This window comes from Ixodes scapularis, unplaced genomic scaffold (genome assembly GCF_016920785.2).
Source record: "Ixodes scapularis isolate PalLabHiFi unplaced genomic scaffold, ASM1692078v2 PGA_scaffold11__112_contigs__length_91849675, whole genome shotgun sequence".
Classification (NCBI taxonomy): domain Eukaryota; kingdom Metazoa; phylum Arthropoda; class Arachnida; order Ixodida; family Ixodidae; genus Ixodes; species Ixodes scapularis.
In genome coordinates this window covers 25349626-25370619 of record NW_024609837.1, presented here as the reverse complement: position 1 = coordinate 25370619, position 20994 = coordinate 25349626, and the positions used below count along the sequence as shown (strand labels likewise).

At 44.9% G+C, this 20994-nt stretch overlaps 4 protein-coding genes across 4 annotated transcripts in view; 2 read left to right on the top strand and 2 right to left on the bottom strand.

The window, feature by feature from the left end:
• Window positions 1-3277, top strand: part of LOC8031712 (serine/threonine-protein kinase ATR) — a 56524-nt gene extending 53247 nt beyond the window's left edge. Inside the window, exons 41-44 of the mRNA XM_040215910.2 lie at window positions 649-734; window positions 1427-1529; window positions 1670-1783; window positions 2891-3277. Of these exons, the coding sequence (XP_040071844.2) occupies window positions 649-734; window positions 1427-1529; window positions 1670-1783; window positions 2891-2950 (363 nt within the window). The 3' untranslated portion in view covers window positions 2951-3277. The remainder of the gene's footprint in view (window positions 1-648; window positions 735-1426; window positions 1530-1669; window positions 1784-2890) is intronic.
• A 2661-nt stretch (window positions 3278-5938) lies between these two features.
• LOC8031711 (E3 ubiquitin-protein ligase TRAF7) lies at window positions 5939-16456 on the top strand. The gene is made up of 3 exons (XM_029989237.4): window positions 5939-6208; window positions 13112-13427; window positions 15235-16456. Exons 2-3 carry the CDS (start codon window positions 13128-13130, stop codon window positions 16264-16266), a joined length of 1332 nt encoding a protein of 443 aa, XP_029845097.2. The 5' UTR covers window positions 5939-6208; window positions 13112-13127; the 3' UTR covers window positions 16267-16456.
• Window positions 9409-12621, bottom strand: LOC121835004. The gene has a single exon (XM_042288853.1). The coding sequence runs from the start codon at window positions 12619-12621 to the stop codon at window positions 11467-11469; it is 1155 nt and encodes a 384-aa protein (XP_042144787.1). The 3' UTR covers window positions 9409-11466.
• Window positions 16457-19894: 3438 nt separating the features above from the next.
• Window positions 19895-20805, bottom strand: LOC8031710 (28S ribosomal protein S7, mitochondrial). The gene has a single exon (XM_002406889.4). The coding sequence runs from the start codon at window positions 20783-20785 to the stop codon at window positions 20084-20086; it is 702 nt and encodes a 233-aa protein (XP_002406933.3). The 5' UTR covers window positions 20786-20805; the 3' UTR covers window positions 19895-20083.
• Window positions 20806-20994: the final 189 nt, after the last annotated feature.

The following is a 20994-nucleotide window of genomic DNA, read 5'->3' as shown; positions in this document are numbered from 1 at the left end:
GTTGTGTCCTGTTCTCCCTTTTGTCCTCAACCTTGCTGCGCACAAGATTGCATAAGATGTCAAACCAACTCGCCCAAACAACCACTCTTCTTAGTTACACCACTGAACCCGCATTCCACCGCTCCGAGGCGCAACACCTCCTAGATAACAAAACCGTAGTGCTGAATGAGATGGCGTCATAAGAGAAGGCCAACACTGGGCCCAGATTGAACACACGACTGTGTCAATGTTCGGCTCAAAGTTCAAACTTGACTCGAAACCGAGTGCTGACGCGGTACTCATTTCGAATCTGCATCCAGCAGTGGCCTTCTCTGATGTCGTGATCTCATTCAGTACTAAGGCTTTGTTATGTAGGGGGTGTTACGCATTGCCCTCTTTCTCTGGCTCTGAGCCAGCTGTGTGTGTGACTGACGAAAACCAAAGGGCTCGTCTTAATGAAAACCTGGCGGTGTCTTTTATTTTCTCAGCTATGGGGAGAGAGGAAGAAGGTGGGGGAGAGGTTGATGCATGCTGACATCAGCGCTTTGAACCAACGAGAGCTTTGAACGCGTCACGCTCTCTCCCTGTAGCTGACAAACGAAAGACGTGCCGGGCGTTTGTCAGAGCAAACGTTCTAATGCTAACGCATTAAAAAAAATCTTGTTTCAGGGTCCCCTTGGTTATGAAGGCATCTTCAGGAAGGCCTGCGAAGTGACACTGAGGATCATGCGCAATGAAACAGATGCTCTTATGAGGTGAGTTAGTGAATGCCTTCAACAATAAACAAGACTTGGTTCTATGTAAGTGTTGATTAATAACAATCTAGAATGACAAAACAAGAGAACATAAAAAGATTTATTGACTGTTATTTACCTCTTTCTGTTTTGCCTTTCTAATTTGTAACTAATGTGGATGCTCATTGAAAGTGACGTTTATCAAGACTTGTTTTGCATTGGAATGCTTCATAGTAGAAAATTTTGCTTAGGAAGAGCTTGCACATTTTGGATTCTTGTCCAATGCAACGACACTGACCCACAAGTTAAGTTTCCGTTCCGTTATTTTTCATCCGTCCGCTTCTAAAACCATTGTGTGATCCAAGTGACCAAGCGGGTGATTGGCTGATAATATGTGATCAGATTTTTTGCCACATTTATCGGTGCCTTGCACCCAATTTAGTAGTCCACTGGAGTGTGGTACTCTGTCAGGTAGCAAGCAAGGTTGGAGAACTGAGGAAGTGAAACGAGGGTCCGTGCAATTCAGTAGTTCTATTTGCTCAGCCAATCACAATGGTTAAATGGACGAGCTTTCAGGTAGGAGTTTTAAAGGAGTTATGGGTCAAGGATGTCTTGCAACGATACCCCAGTGACAGCAGTGTTAAACACCTGATAGATGTTGCTGATTCTTGAAGGTGTTTTTTGATGAATGCTTGTTACCTCTTTTTTTGTAGCGTGTTGAAGCCATTCGTGCATGACCCCTTGGTCGAGTGGAGCAAAGCACCTAAGGGATCCAGGGCCAACCCACCGGACTCTGGCGAGATCATCAACGAGAAGGTGTGTTTGCTTTTTTCTGTTGCACCGTGTGTTGTGTGTTGTAGTATTTGTAGTTTTAAACTAGCATCCATAATGTGGCTGTCAACTGGTGTAGGGAGGGACGCTGGTGATTGTGTTGAGACGTTGCTCGTCCTCACTAGGCCCTCGCCAACGTGAACGGGATCGAGCAACGGCTCAAGGGAGCCTACAGGGGACGGAACAAGGCCGCCGGACCGCCCCTTTCCGTGGAGGGGCAGGTGGACTACCTGATTCAGGTGAGTCGGATGGGGGCAGCCATCTTGGAACACCCAGTGGTTAAAGTGACTGTGAGGGCAAGGATCAACCCTGTCTCCCACGCGTGATTACCTCGGAAGGATGTCACTGGGTGTCCTGCGTAGCACGGATTGTTCTGAAACAACTGTTGGCTGCAGTGTTGTTTTTATGTTTTGTTTTGTTTATTTGAGCTTTGCTACCTCTTTTGCAATCATTGCCTGGTAAAGGGCTGTCCACACTGAACACGATTTTTGACATCCACAACAAAAGTCGTGTTCAGTAAGGCAGGCCCGACTAAGCGAATCATCCATTGCCAAATAGTATCCTTTTGTTGTTTGTTTCAATTCATTGCCTAACAATATTCTTGTTTGTTTTAATAAAAGGACCGCCTGGGTGGATAGCTGGGGAAGAAAAGGAATGAGAGCATCTTAAAACATGTGCATGGAAGCAATAACAGATTTCTGTTTTGTGGTTTTAGCTTTTGAAATGTTTATGTTAGTTGAACTACTAGTCAAAGATGTGTTTGGGTTAAAGTTTTACAAAGTCTTGCAGTGGCACAATCATGAGAGAACACGAGGATAACGAGCCAAAAACTTAATTTCTGCCACAAAATTTAAAAAGTAAGGGTGGATTTTTTTTTTTTTTTTAATTGTGTTGAACTTGCAGTCCTGAAAGTTGACACTTTCAGTCTCGAAACGCAATGACGAAATGTGACTCACGTATTGCCCTTGAGCGCTGCATTGTTGCTCGGATGGTGCTCACAGTACGCTGGGGATGTGTCGGCAGGCATTCGTTTTCACGTTTCTGACCAACTAAAGCGGTTATAAAAAGCGGCAAACATTTGTGGCTCTAACAGGCGAAGGAACATGCAATAGCTTGTTCTAGCCACTAGTTCGGGATACTTGCAACAGTTCCAAGATTGTTCTAGGAGCACCGTTTCTTTCTTGCTCGGAAGCTGAATATAGCCCAATATTTTGGTGAATTTCACGAACTGATTGGTCCATTTTGTTTTAAATGATTTCTGGGTTAGGAAATCAGCAGCATGGTCGATTAAGGTTTGGTTAGTGTTATCCAGATATGTATAATGGTGTTTGTTTTTTTGTCAACAGGAAGCCACGAGTGAAGTCAACCTCTGTCAGATGTACGTGGGCTGGGGTGCCTACCTCTGATTGGTCGATGCATCGCTATGGTCACAGCCGCAGCATTTCTAGTTTGCCTGTTCTTTCAAAAGTGGTTCTGTCTAGTTCGAGCAAAGTCTCAGGGCACAAGTGTTGTTAGCTCGCTGAAATGAGCCACATCTTCCGTTGTAGGCATAGCGTTTCTTATATCGGAGAGTCCTTGTCTTGTGAGTATGTTGTGTTTCTTTGTGCTTATTCATTGTTTTCTTTTATTTCTTTTTCACAAGAGCCTCAGGAACAAATTTTTTAAATTTTGGCATTGTGGCATATTTTATGTTCATACTTTAACTCGAGTTTTGTTTCGTTTTGGAGTTGTAAACTCGTTGCTTGTTTTAAATAAAATTCTTTAAACAATTTTAATGTCATTCAAATTTACTCATATATTTGTTACTTGTTAGTGCTAGTGCAAACAATTCTGTGATAGCAAGCCGTTTATCATACACTCATTTTCACTAGTTGCGCACAGAACTTTGAAAACATAAGTGCATGAATGCGTTACTTTGGAAAGTACTTACCTTGCGGAAGCGCTTCTCTTAAACAAAACATTTGGTAGATGCCCCTCTCAAGCCTCTGACGGTGCCACGCACTACTCATGAAATTGAGTGGAGAAGGTGTTTTCGCGTAGACTTCAAATAAATTTGCCCTTTTCCCAGACTATTGAGGCAAGAACAGCAGTAGCAGGGAATGTTTCTGTGTGTCGCCCTGTGGCGATGTTGCACGGGCGAACTTGATAGGCATTTTGTGCTTTGGGCGTACGAACATCATCGTGCATAGCATCTCAAAGTCAGTCCTGCCTAAACTAGCGCTCGAGCGGGGAGTGGAATGCAAAGTTTGCAATTGCGTCTCTAACATGGTCATGTGCCTAGCTTGGACCCTGCTGTTTCACCACTCTCTGCTTCCTCCTAAGCATGTGCTTGTTCTCTTTCCACTTGTCTCCTGCACACTTTATCGTCATGTGCAAGCACCCTCAGTTAATACCTTGTAGCATTGGGAGGAAGGACAGAATAGGGGGACGGAGAATTTAACCTAGGCTTGTCTCCCATTTGACTGTTATGCACTGAGGGAGGAGATGTTTAAAGAGGAAAGGAAGGGGAAAAAAAAAAGTTAAAAGCTACGAGGCTAGAGTGCTAAAAACTCTGCACCATCCTGAAATGCTAAAGTTGACCCTCTACAAGCAGAAGTCCAGGCATACAGTCTAAGCTCATTATAACAGACCTGGTTACAACAGACATTTGGATATGACATACCAATTTGTGAAGTTCGGTTGGTTTTCCTCTTTGCGCCATTGACTTAACTTCATATCTGCATACAACATACTCTTTTTACAACAGACCGAAAACTTGGAAAAAATCAAGGTATGTTATAACGAGCTTAGACTGTATTTGGACCGATGCCTTTATGGGCTTTGCTTTTTTTCTGCGGTTTGTCCCAGGCACCAAGCATGTTTGCCACGAAGAAAGGCCAATTTTTTTAGGCATGCAAGCAGGCTTCAGAATTTACTCCTTTATTTTATATGTCGCCTACCAAAGGCTACCGTTGCACGCATACTAAGACACAGGTGCTACGTCGGTGTTCGGCTGTGACTCAATCGATGAGGTTGCGAGAGCCAGCCATGCGTAGTCGAGCCGCCGATCGCACAGCAGTTCACCGGATTCAAAGGCATCTCGCTGCCGACTGAGCATACGAAAAGCGAAGCGATTGTTCATGCATGTGCAGGGTCCCATCTCACTCTGCCAATTGACGGCGTGCCCCGGGTTAGCGGGATAATAAAAATTGCCGAATGCTTTCCAGACATACCCCGTAAATATTCTGAACGAGATGGTTTTTTTTAACACTGAGTAACTGGTAAATGCAGAGCTGGATTAAAATGGATACTGTAATATCCCTAGAGATAAGTTTTAAAAAATGCTAGTTTTAGATTCTGTGACCTGCAAAACTTGGGATCACAGGGAAGGGAGATGAACCATTAAAGACTATTGCCCTTTCCAGTTGGCAATGTTCGCTTTTCTCCTGCCGTAATTAACACCGTTTTTGCCGAGGTCACCATTAAGCTATCTTTTGGTGTTTCTGAAAAAAAAAAAAAAAAAAAAGAATAAAAAATAGCTAATCATGCCGAAAACGAAGGTGCCGGTTACCTTTCGGGGATGGGGCATCTCTGGATATTTAATATTTATGGTAGGTTCAGCAGGATATCACGAGGGTTTTGAGAACCCCTTCCGAATTCCCTCCCCCATCCCACTGTCCGCGTTGCACGAGGATCAAAATCAAGGAGGTTCCTTGATCAAAATAAGGTAAGGCCAATAACTTGTTCAAATTCATTACCAGCGCAGCTGATGCTCTTTTTTTAGTGTTTCTTCGAGCATATTTTTTCGCTTGCCACTGGCTGGCGGCCATCTTCTGGAGGCGGGCCTGAGTATCTGGTACCTGGGCTTTTAACGGCATTTTACAGCAACGCCGGTTGTGTCGTCTAGTTCATTGTGAATACTGAATAGAGGGCAGGGACTAGGAACATAGATGACTAGGAACGACTGACGACTCGCACACCACCTCCTCGCCCTTGGTAAACTGGTAAACTCGCGCTATCTAGAACATGGAACATAGGCTATAGGCTACATAGCCTCTAATTAACTTTAATGCCATGTGCAGCAGTGGTGTCGGTCTTCGGCAGTCAAGGGGTCAAGGGCCACCCGCATTCATATCAGCGCGACGCGCGCGCGCTCGGATTTAAAGTGCTTTTGGCTTGGATGGGATTGAATATTACGCGCTATTTAACCTTTAAAGTTGACTTGCTCGAATAATTTAAAAAGAGTGAACGTTAAAACAAAAGCTGTTTTCGATTTTAATTTTTGTCAGTGCAAGTATTACGGTTTCTCATTTTTTTGCCACCAGACAAGCGGGTGGAGCATCGAAAGCCAATCCGTAGTCGCAGTCGATTGGCCGATTGGCGGAAAACAAACAGCGCAAGGACAAGGACAGAGTAGAAGGCGGTAGACACACACAGCGCTGTGCGTGTGTGTCTACCGCCTTCTACTCTGTCCTTGTCCTTGCGCTGTTTGTTTTCCGCTAATATGAATGACCAACTAGCCCAATCGTCAACACTACTGGCCGATTGGCCATGGCATGGTACATTGTTCCCCCTTTTTTTGATTGAAGTTGACGGCTCGCTTTGTCGGCGTGTGGTTTGAGTGTTGTCAGGTTTAAATCCCACTGGTGTTAGCAGGGCCCTTCATCGTTAAGCTCCGTGAATCGGTAAGCACACTTTCTTTGACGATTAGCACTACCAGTCTCCAGAAATCATTATTCGCGGGTCCATTTTGACTGGCCGCATGTGAGTCGTGTTCGATTGTGTGCAAACAAATGTTTTTTTTTTTTTTTTTTAGACGCGCAGCAGGATAGCGTGGGTTCGATGTTCGATCCCACTCTTGCCGATTTCAAGATGTACGGGTGCTCCCTAGAAGCCGTAGTACCTTTATTAAAAATATTGCGGAGCAAAGTGAAGATATATAAAATTTCGAAAGAAGCACTTCGACCAATACACATGTTCGGGAAGCAAGACAGCGAACAAGAGAGGAGCCGTGAAAAGGTGTGAGGGATCGATCCTGTTTACGGACAAAGCTCTACAAAATGCAGACGTCATTCTCTTTGGTGGGCAGCAAGCAACCTCGTGGCCACAAGTTCTTCGCTTGTTCACCCTGCAATTGTTTTGTTGGCAAAAAACAACATATGTCCTCTGAACAGTTTTCCCTCCCCGTTTCGCGAAGGCCTTGCTCGTAGGCAACCGGTGGATTTCCGACGCTGCATTCCCATTGCATGAGGAGCGACAATGATCAGGACACGCCCTGCCCTGCGTTTATTGAAGGGGCGCTAAACCACTTCCTGAGATAATCTACTTATGGTCATAACTCAATCTATGGGCTCTTAAGCATCCTAAGAAACCAAACGGTACATTCCCATGAGCACAAGATGTCTCGTAGCCGGCTTGAAACAGTCGACTAAGCAAAAGACGTCTTGGGCTACACAAGATGTCTCAAGATATCTTGAGACGTAGACGTCTAAAAGACATCTCAAAAAGATGACTCACGTCTTGGGCGTCCTGTAGCTGTCACTAAGATGTCTAGGAGATGCCTTGCAAGGCGTCTTGTAGCCCAAAAAAGAGGGAGCGTTATGAAGTCTACAAGGCGGCTACAAGATGACAAGAAGTCTTAGGCTATCACGTCTTGCCAAGACGTATACAAGACCTCTTGTTCGTCTTGCCAAAACGTCTTTAGACGTCTAATAAACGAATTTGTGTTCAGTGGGACTCTTGCGTGGCTGATTTCTCTAATAAAATTGGTATGAAAAGATTAGTACCTCGGAAGTATCGCAGGCACCAGAGGGCGTCGTCGCACGAGGGAGAGCCTTCCTCGTCCAATGTCATCTCATGTCATTCTTTTGGTTACGATTAATACAGAAATTGGCCGTGCGTGTATATAAGGTTTAATCTTTTAGGATGCTTAGAGCCCTTAGATTGAGTTATGGCCATACGGCATACACAGACTATCGCAGAAAGGGGTTGAGTACCCCTTTAAGCTGTTGGTGGCATTAAAGGGATACTACAACGAAATTTCGGCGCTTATTTTTTTATCTATATGTGTTCAAAGGAGCAGTATCACATCGAACACACCAACATCTTGTTAAAAAGTCACAAAAAGGAATTTTAAAACAAATTAAACAATTAGCAAAGAGCACCTGGTAGATGTCGCTAACGCCTCATAGTGTGATGCCCGTCTAAGAACCTTGAGAGGTAGTGACGGTAACTGTCTTGCGTCCGGCCACGACGAAAGAAGAGAGGAAGCAGGAACTCCCCTCTTCCAGAAAATCCCTTTTGTGTGTCCCAGAAGTCGCTATTGCCCTTTACAAGATTATTGAAATTACCCCGTCACTCGAAATTCGTACAAGAGCAGCCGCTTCGGTGGCTAGAGCGACCAGGCCACCTCTCGATGTCAGCCTCGCCGTAGCTTTGCTCGTCCCGAGGCGAAATACGTCACAATTGCGTTGAATGTCACGTGCTCTCCGCTGGCTGTTCTCCGAGCGCTTGCAAAGTGGGCCGTTTATAGCGAAAAATACAGCCATTAGGCTCAAAATACGAATGTGTGATTGTCATTTACGGATATTCTGGATCATATTCAACCTATTTTTGAACACGACGGGTATATTTCAAATTTCGTTGAAGTATCCCTTTAATGTGTGATGCCGGGGCTCGACACCACGATGCCACGTCACCCCTACTCAGAGAGCAGACAAACTTCTGCCCTTGTGTCCGCGCATTATATCCTTCAATCGGGTTGAGGCTGTGACATCCTTAAACTACCATGAATGGAACAAAAGAGTTTTAGAGAGCACTGCAGCGGGGTTTACTTAAAACACAGACCTGGTGTAAAAAGCCACTGTTGTTATTTGCATCGAAATTGCAGCCCCACCCCAGCCCTGTCATTCATTCATTCATTCATTTATTTCATTCATTTATTGATACTGTCAGCCCTTGCACAGGGCTATTACAGGGGTGGAGAAAAAAAAGGACAATAACAAACAAACATGTACGCTTACACGCAAGCATACACAAAGGTTACAGACATATTGAGAGGCTTCGTCATTTCGGCAGTTTACGAAACGAATATCACTTCGTAGTTGTGAAACATTTCTTTACACAAGCTGTAGTGGTTTTAGTTTGTAGCACATACAATAATATCACTGACACGGTCCAGAAATTCATTTAGCGACATAGATGACACAGCAGAATCAGGTAATATATTCCAATCTTTAATAGCCCTCGGAAAAAAACTGTACTTAAAGCAATCGTTTTTAACAGATGGATTAGGAATGTACATGCTATGACGATGTCTTGAGGATTCGGTGGAGGAAATTTCAAAGTACTCGGATTTCCTTATTTTTACGCAATTATGAATAATCTGAAAAAGAAACTTTAACCTTTCATACTTCGTTCTTGATTCAAATGTAGGAAGATTGGCAAGTTCACATAGTTTTGTGGGGGAATGAACGTGGCTGTATTTATTAAAAATAAACCTGGATGCGAGTCGCTGGATTTTCTCCAGCTTATTGCAATTTGTGACGGTATATGGGTCCCATACAATTTTAGAATACTCGATGACGGGTCTTACCAGTGTCTTATAAGCTAGACTTTTTATTTCAGGAGTTGCAATAGCGAGGTTTCGTCGAAGGCACCACAGTGCTTTATTAGCTTTGATGCATACGTTATCAATGTGAGTGTTCCATTTTAGATCAGGAGTAAATATTAAGCCTAAGTATTTATGTTCTTTAACTCTCTCCAACTCAGCACCCGCAATGCAATAATTATAAGCCAAAACATTTATTTTTCTCGTAATAGACATGAAGACAGATTTTTCAGGATTTAGCACCATTTGCCAATTTTGACACCACTTTATAATTTTTTCTAAGTTACAGTTTAATTCGACTTGATCAGCCGATGTTTCAATTTTATTGTAAATCACACAGTCGTCGGCGAATAGTCTGATTGGAACCGAGATGTCATTGCGCAGATCGTTAATGTAAATCAAAAATAAAAGAGGACCCAAGACACTGCCCTGGGGTACGCCTGAAACAACTGGGGACATAGTGGATTTGCTACCCCCAACTTTAACGTACTGTTTCCGTGATGAAAGATAAGAGGAAAACCACTTCGTGATGGCTGGATTCTTAAAAACAGCACTGATTTTCAATAGCAATTTGGGGTGAGATACTTTGTCGAACGCCTTTGCGAAATCTAGGAATATTACATCAGTTTGACCACGACAGTTTATCCTTTGAGAGAGATCATGAACAGTTTCTATGAGCTGGGTAGTCGTGGAAAGACCTCTGCGGAAACCATGCTGCGATTTAAATAATATGTCATATTTTTCAAGGTAAGCCAGTAGATGTTTAGATATGATATGTTCAAGGAGCTTTGAGCATGTACTAGTAAGGGAAATGGGGCGAAAGTTACAGACGTCATTAACACTACCGCTCTTGTGGATGGGAATAATTTTTGCTATTTTCCAAGCGCTGGGAAAAGAACCGCTACTCATAGACAATCTAAAGATGATAGTAAGGTATTTAGAAACCCACTCAGCATACCTTTTTAAAAATTCATTCGGAATTTCGTCTGGACCTGGGCTCTTTTTTGAGTCGATGTTAAGTAGAAGGTTAAAAACTCCTTGCTCACTTATATCTAAGTTATTGATGGGAGGATTGTTGGAAGAATCACTAAAGCTTGGCAAATTTCCATCATCGTTGGTGAAAACGGATGAAAAAAAAGTGCTAAAATTTTCAACGCTCTGCTTTTCATTTTTTAGGTCAGAGGCACGCTGCTGGAACTTAGCCGAAGGGTTGACGTACCGCCAGAACTTCTCAGGTGCCTCGCTAAGGAATTTTTTAAGTGTTATACTATAAAACCTTTCTTTAGACTCTCTAACTAGACGCCTCAGCTCCCGACTCAATCGCTGAATGCAAGTTTTTTTTTCTACACCTGTACCATGTGAACTCACTCGTCTCCGCTTCAGTTGTCGTTTTGCGTGGATTATTTCCCTTGTAATCCAAGGATTTTTGTTCGCGATTTTTTTAGGGCGCTTTGGTATAAATCGCTCAATACACCGTAACGTCATGCTTGAAAAATAGTCCCATAACGTGTCTGGGCTAGCATCTGATTGGTAAAGAAACATAAAATCATCAAACGATTGTTCAAGGCAATCAAGTACGCTTACATCATCAGCACTTCTAAAATCCAAAAACATCTTTCTTGAATGACTGTGCGATTTTTCTGGGGTAACATTCAATGAGACGAGTACCATCCTATGATCGGATAGGCCTTCTTCGGTTTCACATTTCGAAAAATATGGTTTTAAACTCTCGGAAACAAAAACTAGATCTAAAATTGTTGACGTTGTTGAACATACTCTAGTGTAATCTGTTACCACCTGGGATAAGTTATAGCAAAATACAAGTTCTAATAATTGATCGCAACTAGCTACTTCCGCCGTTCCATGAGAATATGATGACCAGTCAATCCCAGGTAAATTAAGATCTCCCAGTAACAAAATGTTGTCTCCGTAACGTAAATTGGAATCCATGTAGCCCCTTAGTTTTAACAGCATTTCAACTGGCGAATTCGGGGCTCTGTACACGCCACCAATATAAACTGTACGGTTATTCAATTTTGTCTTGATCCATAATGCTTCTACATCCCGTACTTCCTCAAGGACTTCAAATTTGATGTTATTTTTAATCATAATAGCAACTCCGCCTCCCCTTCCCTCTCTATCTTTTCTTATTATTGAATAATTCGGTGGAGTAACTTCGGAGTTTAAGATATTTTCATGAAGCCATGTCTCGGTAATTACGGCCACTTCAGGATCGTGCTCTAGCATTATGCTTTCGAACGCGTCAACCTTGTTTGCAATACTTCTGGCGTTTATGTTTAATATTTTAAAACATGCTGAATCATTTTGTTTTAGTCACTCGTTATTTGCTTCCGGTGGAACGCGACACTTGTATCTCTCATTGCTGACTTCATTCCAGGCGTACAGAACATTGTTAAGCCACAGCTTATCAAAGACTAGATTGACTTTGGCACCGTTTTTCCTCTCCTCTGCGGTTGAATTCCACAGGTTCTTTCGAAGCTCAACAACCCTCTTGGAATAGTCTTCATTGATGCTAATTTGGGTACCTTTAAGTTTGACACAGTTTTTCATGATAGCCATTTTCTCTTTAAAATCCCCAACTGTAAGTATTACAGGGCGATCTCTACCAGTCATCTTTTTTCCAAGTCGATGTATACGTTGGATAGAGTTCAGTTTTTGACCTAGTATAGCGTCAAACACCTCATTGTTGATTTTCCTCATTAGTACATCCTCGTTTTCAGAAGACTCTTCCTTAATTCCCCTTACGATAACGTTATTTCGTCGTGAACGATTTTCTAAGTCATCAATTTGTTTTACAAGAGTATTTATTTCGACATCGTAGCCACTAACAGAGTTTTCAAGTTTAGCAAGCCTGTTCTCAGTTTCACCTACGCTCTCAAGTTTTTTTTCTATCGCAAGTAGCCTGTTTTGCATTTGTAGCATACTTTCTTCCGAAGAAGTCTGTTTTACTTGTACCTCAGTAATTTTAGCAAGGATCTCCTTTTGTGTCCGAATCATATCATTAAACATTTCTTGCGTAATAGGCCCAGGGTTTTCCTCCACATCTCCAGCTAGTATGAGCAACAGGCCTGCTACAGAGAAACAATCGCGTACACAAGCTGCAATTGTGTGTGGACACGGCAACACAATCAAACAGAGGTAATCGCTGTGAAAAACATGTTTTCTATCACCAACCTGCATGAGTAGTGGTACATTAGGCGACATCATCACGGCTGGGTTGCCGTGTCCACTGACGCCCGCAGCCGCTTGCGTTTCCTTTATAGGCAGTGGTGGCGCTGCTTCTTGAAGTTCTTCTGACGTCATCGTGCCCGTGAAGGGTGCGCTGTAGATGTTGGCCACGTGTAGCAACTGCAGATGAGCGATGTCAGCGCGATATCCGATAGGCGATGAAGACGACGTTTGGCCCGAAGCGATGAGTAGGCACCAAGTGCAAACCTGCATGAGTAGTGGTACATTAGGCGACATCATCACGGCTGGGTTGCCGTGTCCACTGACGCCCGCAGCCGCTTGCGTTTCCTTTATAGGCAGTGGTGGCGCTGCTTCTTGAAGTTCTTCTGACGTCATCGTGCCCGTGAAGGGTGCGCTGTAGATGTTGGCCACGTGTAGCAACTGCAGATGAGCGATGTCAGCGCGATATCCGATAGGCGATGAAGACGACGTTTGGCCCGAAGCGATGAGTAGGCACCAAGTGCAAACCTGCATGAGTAGTGGTACATTAGGCGACATCATCACGGCTGGGTTGCCGTGTCCACTCAAATGCGATTTACTACGCAAATCGCATTTGCTCTGGCAAAGTGTAACTGAAGCCGCATTTTCGCTGCTTTTGAATGCACAAAATATCGGTCTCGAATATATCTTCGGTGTATCCAGGCAGCTTGGCGATTTGGAACTCGAGTGCATTTGGCCCATCAGTTTAGCGGGTGCCCATTAAACTTGGTCTCATCTGGCACCATTACAGGTTTGCCTCCGAGAAGATGGCAGCAGACGACCATGGCGCCGTAGAGGCTCTTTCCCACCGCATGGTTGGCTTCTCCGACGCTCTAGACTGGAGACCGCTGCTTTTCGTGGAGCCCGTCATCGCAGAGCGAGCTTGTGCCCTGTGCGGTGTGGTTTGCGGGACGGCGGTCAGGCTGAGCTGCGCCCACACCCTCTGCCCGGACTGCTATGCGGAGTGCGTCGAGCAAGGACGCACCTGTCCGCTAGACCAGGAGCCCTTTAGCGAGGACGACCTGCTGCGACTGGACTGCTCCACGAGCTACCTCGGCAAGCGCAGGGTGAGTTGGTCGGAGACTTCGGAAGGTGTAGACTACGGTTTCCAGAGCGCGTCTTCGATCGGTGTGTTTACTACATCCTCAACGGTGGTTCCTCGATTTCTGCCCGACGACGTCAGCGAAAAACAAAGCAGATGCGGGACGGGATGCCGCGTCAACAGAGGCACCTTGTGGTCGCCCATCTTTTTCACCAGGATCGCGACGTCCGACAGCGAGGCATCCCCGCTTCCACGACACAATTTATTGCCATTTGAGACCACTTTTTATGTGTGGGTGGGATAGGGTGTGAGTGTAAACGCACTGGTCAAAGATACGTTCCAAGCACCGTAATGCAGACACATATTAACGCCACGGTGACCGTGATACCCTGCTGCAAGGTAGGCCTGTCCGGACGATTGCGAATGACGTGAGATGCTCGAACTGGTAGACAGGGCTCCATCTTTCTGGACGTTGGGTTGCATGCGACGCCCTGAATCCCCGTTGCAAAGACAAATCTGTGAAAGATGCTTCTGAGCATTTTGGCCTTTTTCTCGACTATGCTCCGTATGGTGGATTGCAGCAGACGCCAAGTGCCGTCGGAGCCCAGGCAATGCAGTACAAATGTTGAGTAACCTTTCGGAGGGGCGCAGCAACGTGTGGGGCGTAAAGTCACACGTCGCATTCACGTCGTATTTGGCTCGGAGCGCCCGCTGCAATTCATTGAAAGGTGAGGCAGACCATAGTTGTACCTTGAGCCACTGCGTGTGCCCGCTTCAGCTGCCAGAAGCACTAGTTTTAACCTTATTTTCTGGTCTTGAAAAATCCCCTTGAACCGAGATTTTTCCCATGTTTATTTTTAAGGAAAATCGGAAGATGTTGTTTTTGGCATTCTTTGGTTAAAACCGGAATATGTGAAAAACACATCAGCGCCCAGTTGCCATGGGCAGTCATTGTCGCCGCAACTGGTGAACAGCACGGGCATATTGCACTGGTGAAGTGGCTTCAGTGATGCTGAAGCTGCTTCACCGGTCACTTTTTAAATTTTTATAATGAACTATTTATTGTATTTACTCACGTAATGAACGCATTCTCTACAACATAATTGTCAGTATATTGACTTTTCTCTTCTCCTACGGATTCGCTGACTCAATTTAGCTACCAAGCAGCCAGGCCAAGCCAAGCCAAATGAAGCATGGCAGCACCCGCGCACAAGTTATGAATATTATAGTGTCACTTTATTGTGGGTGCAAGTGGGAAGCTCTGGAAGCGATCAGCAGAGTAACTGCGTGGCACGCACGACCAACAAAGCTTGTGTTGAGGAATCGCCCATCCCTTGGACATATTACGTCCATCAGATATGAATTGACGTCAACGAACATGTCGTGGCCTGTGGACCATTTTGGATGCTGAAATAGTGAGTGGTTAGGCCCAGCCCCAAAAATGGGTGCGTCAGATTTTGTGCTTAGTGCTGCAGATGCGAAAACTGTGTTGAGTGTCGTAGTGTGCTTTTTTGTATGCAAAAAAGACGTTAAAAGTTTGATTTTCACAAGTTGGCGTGCTCGGCTAGCTTCGCAAACGACAGTTTTTTCGACTTCAGTGATCGGACCAAACAAGGGCCCACTTGACCACATGCTCCTTCTGCACTTTTACTCTTGGACCTAACAAGTGCCCATTCCCCAGTTTTTTCACAATTAACTTCCAATTTTGAGTGGGTGCTTGCTCCGTATTTTGATGGTAGCTATACAGAACCAATTTCCAGATAAGTAGCGACGCCAAACAGTTGCTTCACCAAGCTGTAACTCACATCGTGCATATTGTTTCCTTTCTGAAGGTGGCCTGCTGGAACGCACCCAGTGGCTGCGACTTTATTGGTCCTGTCACAAGTCTCCTAGATCATTTCAAGCAGTGCACCTTCCACACCGTGTCCTGCCCCCAGTGTCACTTCCCTGTGGTGCGAAGCAACATAGTGAGACACTGCAGAGGTGGCTGCTGCTCACGTCCAGCCACGGATACAGTTGCCAAGAACCGCCAGAGCCGTGAACGTGACAGCATTCAGCAGGCACGTGACGAACTCAAAGAAGCCCTGGGAAAGGTGTCTGAAGAGCTCATCTCGCTGCAGAGCGGTTTGAACCAGTGCCGCGAAGACATCAGAGCAACTAGAGCAACGGGTACAAGCTGTCAACATCTGTTGGAAAGTCACGCTCTAAGGCTCAATGCTCTCAATGCACTCTGCACCTCATCCTTCACCGAAGAACGGAGGACAGTTGAGAAGGTTGCGGCAGATGTGGCGGCGATGAAACTGAGCAGCAGTCTCACAAATATTGAGGTTTCGACACTGCGTTTGGCACAGAGTACGCAGAGCAACCAGCTGATTGCAGCCACAGAAGACTTGTCTTATAACTTGATTCGTTTTTGTGGACCCAAGACATTTCACTGGTACGTTAGTGATTGGGCAAACATGAAGGCAACAGCACACCAAGGTCGCACTGCCTCTTCCGAGAGCCCTACGTGGAATGCCTTTGGTTACAATGTTTGCTCCTTTGTCCAACTTGTGAAGAATGATAACCGGGGGCTCAATTTCAACTGTTACTTCAAGATTTACGCTGGCAGCAGTGATTCGGAGCTTGGATGGCCCTTCAGCAAGACTGTTGTGTTCAAAATTATTCATCCCAAGGACAAGTCAAAGGACATTTCCTACAAAATGGATGCAGATAATTATAGAGAAAACGACTCTTTTCACAGGCCAACAGGAACGTCGGATGTGGGGATTGGAATCTCTTCCCTCTGCACTGCGGGCAAACTTCATGGAGAAGGGTTTATTCGTGACAACAAACTGCACATGCTTTTGCAGGTCAAGCCATAGATGGCCAAAATGCTTTTCTTTTAGTACATAATGTTCTGGCGAAAGATTGATGTGACAACCTCTACCCAGAAGTGTATCAGATATGTATTTCTTTAACCTTGGAACTGCAGGTATGTATTTTTTGGCAGTGAGCTCTATCCAAACAATATTTAGACGCAAATAAAAGATTCCAACTTGATGTGCAAAGAAAGTCGAAGCTGTCCCCGCTGTCTCCTTTGCTGGCATATATGACAGGGCATTCTTTTATTCCTATGTCTTGGCTACTGCTGACCTTGCCTGCATTTTCTCAGACTTGCACCCTGTATAGTACATACTTCATTCATACAAGCTTTATTTTTTGTTTTCCACGACATGTCATGCGAACATTTGCGCCATACATTTGGAGTTCTGCTACCAGTCTCGCCAGGTTTGATGTGCACGGGCCGTGCATGCGCATGTGTGCGTGCAATCGCTAAGGCGCGAGGCATGTGGAAAGACCACTGGCCTGCAGTGGAGACGCATATCACCGTTTTGAGACAGACTGAATGACTCGTCAAATTGACAGCAAAAGGTCAGTCTGCATGTTGACATCATGTCACTACGAACTGACATGACAACAGGCAGGAAGACATCATAGTTGAATTGGCCAGATGGTACAAAATATCCTGTTGGGTAGTTTCAAGTTGTGTAAGCCGCCTATTTTTTAAAAAGTGAATGCCTCTTAATTACAATGTCAAAAGCAGGGTAAATGTCAGTTCATGTGTATTTTGAAGGTGATTCAGTGCCATGGCAGACATGGGAAACATACATCCCCAACAAATAGACTTCTATGTTGCATTCAAAATTTATTAAACATACTGGTAGAACTTAAAGCATGTCTTCATATCTTGGGGATTTACATTTCATTAGAAAGAAGTTGTATTTAAAGTTACTTTTATATGCACTGTCTAAGGTAAAGTCGGCACTTTTTTAAGTTGCGAGTACATTTTGTCATTCATCTAGCGAAATTTCGTTACAAAGAAAGGTAAGTAGACACCGTGGTGTGGTTTTTTTTTTTCCCAAACACTCGCTATTTTTTACTATGACCGCCGCAAGCTAATGCCAAAGGGACTGAAATAGTTTGCTTACATTTGCTTGCACTTTTCTCTGGGCATCATTGGAGGTCACAGTCAAATTCGATGGTTTTACACGCCAAACCAATGATGGGCATCTGGCACGCCCCAGAGGACTGAGGATCAATTTGGACCACCTGGGGATCTTCCGACGTGCAACCAAAAGCTCGGTTACACGACGCCTTCTCCGCAATAGGCCTCAGTCAGATTTGGGGCACATCAGTTGGGATTTGAACCCACCACCTGGGGATCTGTAGGCTGGCGCTTTGCCTTGGAGCCACCAAGGCGGCTCATCAGTGTTTGGCTATTCCCACCACCGCAGCAATTTGACATGAGCATCAACCCAAATGTCCAGCTAGGCATTGACTAAACGTCGTAACTGATCCCCTGTCAAGCTTGCAGTGCCCATGTTCAATTCTTGGGCCACATATGACTCGCTCTAGGGTGATTCCCGCTAGAAGCCGACAGAAACGTCGGCTGTGGGATTTGGATTCGCTCCCCTCTGCACTGCTTGCGAACTTCACAAACGAGGATTTCTTTGTGACAACAAACTGCATATGCTCTTGCAGGTCGTGTCATAGCCTGTTTATTGCACTTGCATCGATCGTTAGAAGATTGCCCAACTGCCGGGAAAGGTAACGTGAACATTTTTCCTTACAGAATGTCTCGGCAAGAGATTGACGTAATAATCTTTTCTCAAAAGTCGGTAACATAATTGTTTCTGTTGTCTTGAACCTGCAGATATATACTTTTAGGCAGTGAGCTCCACCTAAACAATGCATAGACTCAAATAAAAATCTGATTTGATTTGCAGAGAGTCGAAGCTGTCCCAACTGTCTCCTTTGCTGGCATGTCATTCTTAATTACCAAGATCAATCTGGACATGGGCATGTGTGCCCTCTACATGACTTGAAAGGGCGTATGCACGTGAAGGAACAAAAAGGACATTCCCGTATTCCTGGCTGTCCATTACCTTGCCTTCATTTTCCCAGGCTTTCACCCAAAGTAGTGCTTAATTTGTATTGGTGCAATTCTTTTTTCGTTGGCCGCCGCCTTAACACACTGCAACATGCTAAGTGCCGACCTTGTCATTTTTTACACAGGCGTACTGTGAATGAACAAGTGCATGTAATCGTTAACCCCCCCCCGTGCGCTGCACTCGGGGTAGATCCCCCCTCGTGATGCCACTCATTTATCTAGCAAAACTTGTGGAAAGAAGGTGGGCAGACTGTAGGGTGGTTTCTCATCTCAGTCTCCCATACTTTTCACGTGGTTATGGCAAGACAGTGCCAAAGAGGCCATAAAACGTCTTTTTGGGATTTTCGTTACATACTGCTCATAACCTATGCCAGTGGTTCTCAAATGGGGGTCCATGAAGGCATTCTAGGGGTCCGTGAAGCTCTGCCTTATCAGTCAAGCCCAGCAATTAAAGTTGCATATTTTTTTTATATTGGCATGAAACAATCCAATTTTTGGGCGAGTTTTCTCGTGTGTATACCAATCAGAAAATTCTACTTCACACTAGCCCATAGTTTTATTCATTTATTAACTCGTTATCATAATTAACCTAAACCTTTTCCTTCCCCTCACCACAAACAGGGTCCTCCATCATATCTGCCAATCCACAAGGGTCCACAAAACATCAATGGTTGAGAACCACTGGCCTATGCAATGTGCACTAGTCTCCCTCTCAATGCATTTGTCAATTGTAAAAAAGATGAAAAATTAGCAGCGTTTCTCCCTCAACTCTTAGCTAAGACAAGCAATAACGTGGAACAATGCTGATCCCCGAGCATCCCACAACAATTGGACATAAGCAACAACCCAAATTTCCACCAAGATTTTGATGCAACAGAGTTCAAACCATGCACTCCCGCAGTGCTCGTATCCAATCTGTCGACCGCATTCGACTACCGTCACACTGGTGGAATCTTTGTGACTGTCGACAAGTCTCGCAAAGACTGAAAGAAACAGTCTGCAACTATAATTTAAATTGTGCAGCAACAAGAAAGCTTCTGGTGCACTGGCATTGCTTGTAAGTATGCTTTTGTAAAGAGCCTAACATTCATATACAATATTGTTTCATGGCCCCTTTGATTAAGCTCAAATATCGATCAGAAATTCCATGAAGTGAAAGTATACATGGCTTGCACATGAGGTCTTTGCACCATGTTGGTGGTCAACCCTACTCGTTCTTGCCAGAGTACAAATTCAGTGATGCAAATTAATGGCGCAGAGGCTAACGGCTCAGCAGCAAGACCACCACAATGGCAGCCAATGTGACGTCAATGCAAGCCACCCGTACACAATCTGCTGCGTTGGCCATGACAGCAAAAGCTTGTTGGAGTTTCATGCTACAATGCTTCTGCATTTGTCAAAGTAAAAAAATCTTAGTGTATCAAGTGCCTAACAAAGTTATGTGAAATAAGACTTCGTAAGAAAATAAGATCAAAGCACTCGCCACAGCAACAGGCTCGCGCCGAGATTGCACAGCGCGTCCACTTTCAAGAGCATGGAATTAATCGGACAGGAAAATGGCCAAGGAATGGGCACTCTCAGCATTGCTTTGTTAGCCATCACTTTACAAGATCTCGTAAGTATGAAGACATACTACTCAAAAGGGTGTTCAGGCGCCATCCTCAATGTTCTGCTCATCTAACGTTCGCTAACAATTTACGGCAGTACGTTAAAGCATAAAGACCTGGCTCAGTGGTAACACTCATTTCTCACGACCACCTGTAATGAGCGTAAGCCTTGTTGGCCTCGCACTGCTTGTGCAGTTCGTGCTTCTTCTTCACCACACGGCCCTGGTTGTTGAACGCGTCCATGATTTCCTTGGCGAGCTGATCTTCGAAGGGAACCCTCTGGTCTTTGTCATTGGCCGCGTCAAGCATCCACTTCATTGACAGAAAGCGGGCGCGGTTGGGAGTCATCGGAATCGGGACCTGGTAAGTGATACCGCCCCGCTTGATAGGCGAGAGCTCTACCACCGGGCGACAGTTCTCGAGTGCCTTGTGCAGGATGGTCACTGGGTTACACTCGATGCTCTCCTTCGCGTCGGGGTCTTGCTCCCGATGGTACTTGGTGAGCTGCATCTTCTTGACGTTGAACAGCGCGCTTTCCACGTTCCTGGTGGCGAGCGCCTTCTGTCCCTTGCGCATCAGCATGTTGATGAATTTGTGGAGGACGGGGTCGTAGAAGACGGACGACGTGACATCGCTGAGTGCCGCCTTGATGGGGGCGAACTTGAGCTCCTTCGTTTCTCCGGCGGCCTCCAGTTCTTGAAGTTGCGTCTTGTCCACAATGGGTTCTCGGTATCCCTTGTGGTAGACGGACGTTCGGACTGGCACCGCGAACACTGGGTGTATTCTGTTCGAAAAGAGAGTTCGCGTTTGGGAGCACGCGAGAACTCGAGTAGACGCCGCCATTTTAAAGGAAAAAAAACTTGTTTGTCAGCGTTACCAGACGACTGAGAATTAAGCGCTAAAATTATCCAAATGACAGCTTTTAAAGTTTACGTGATTAATTGGAAGCATATTAATTATTATTATTTCAATAAATCTTCAGCTTAATAATCATTTTAGTTGCGTGGGATTTTGATGAAAGTAACTGACGCCGCTGACCCAAAGGGAATGTT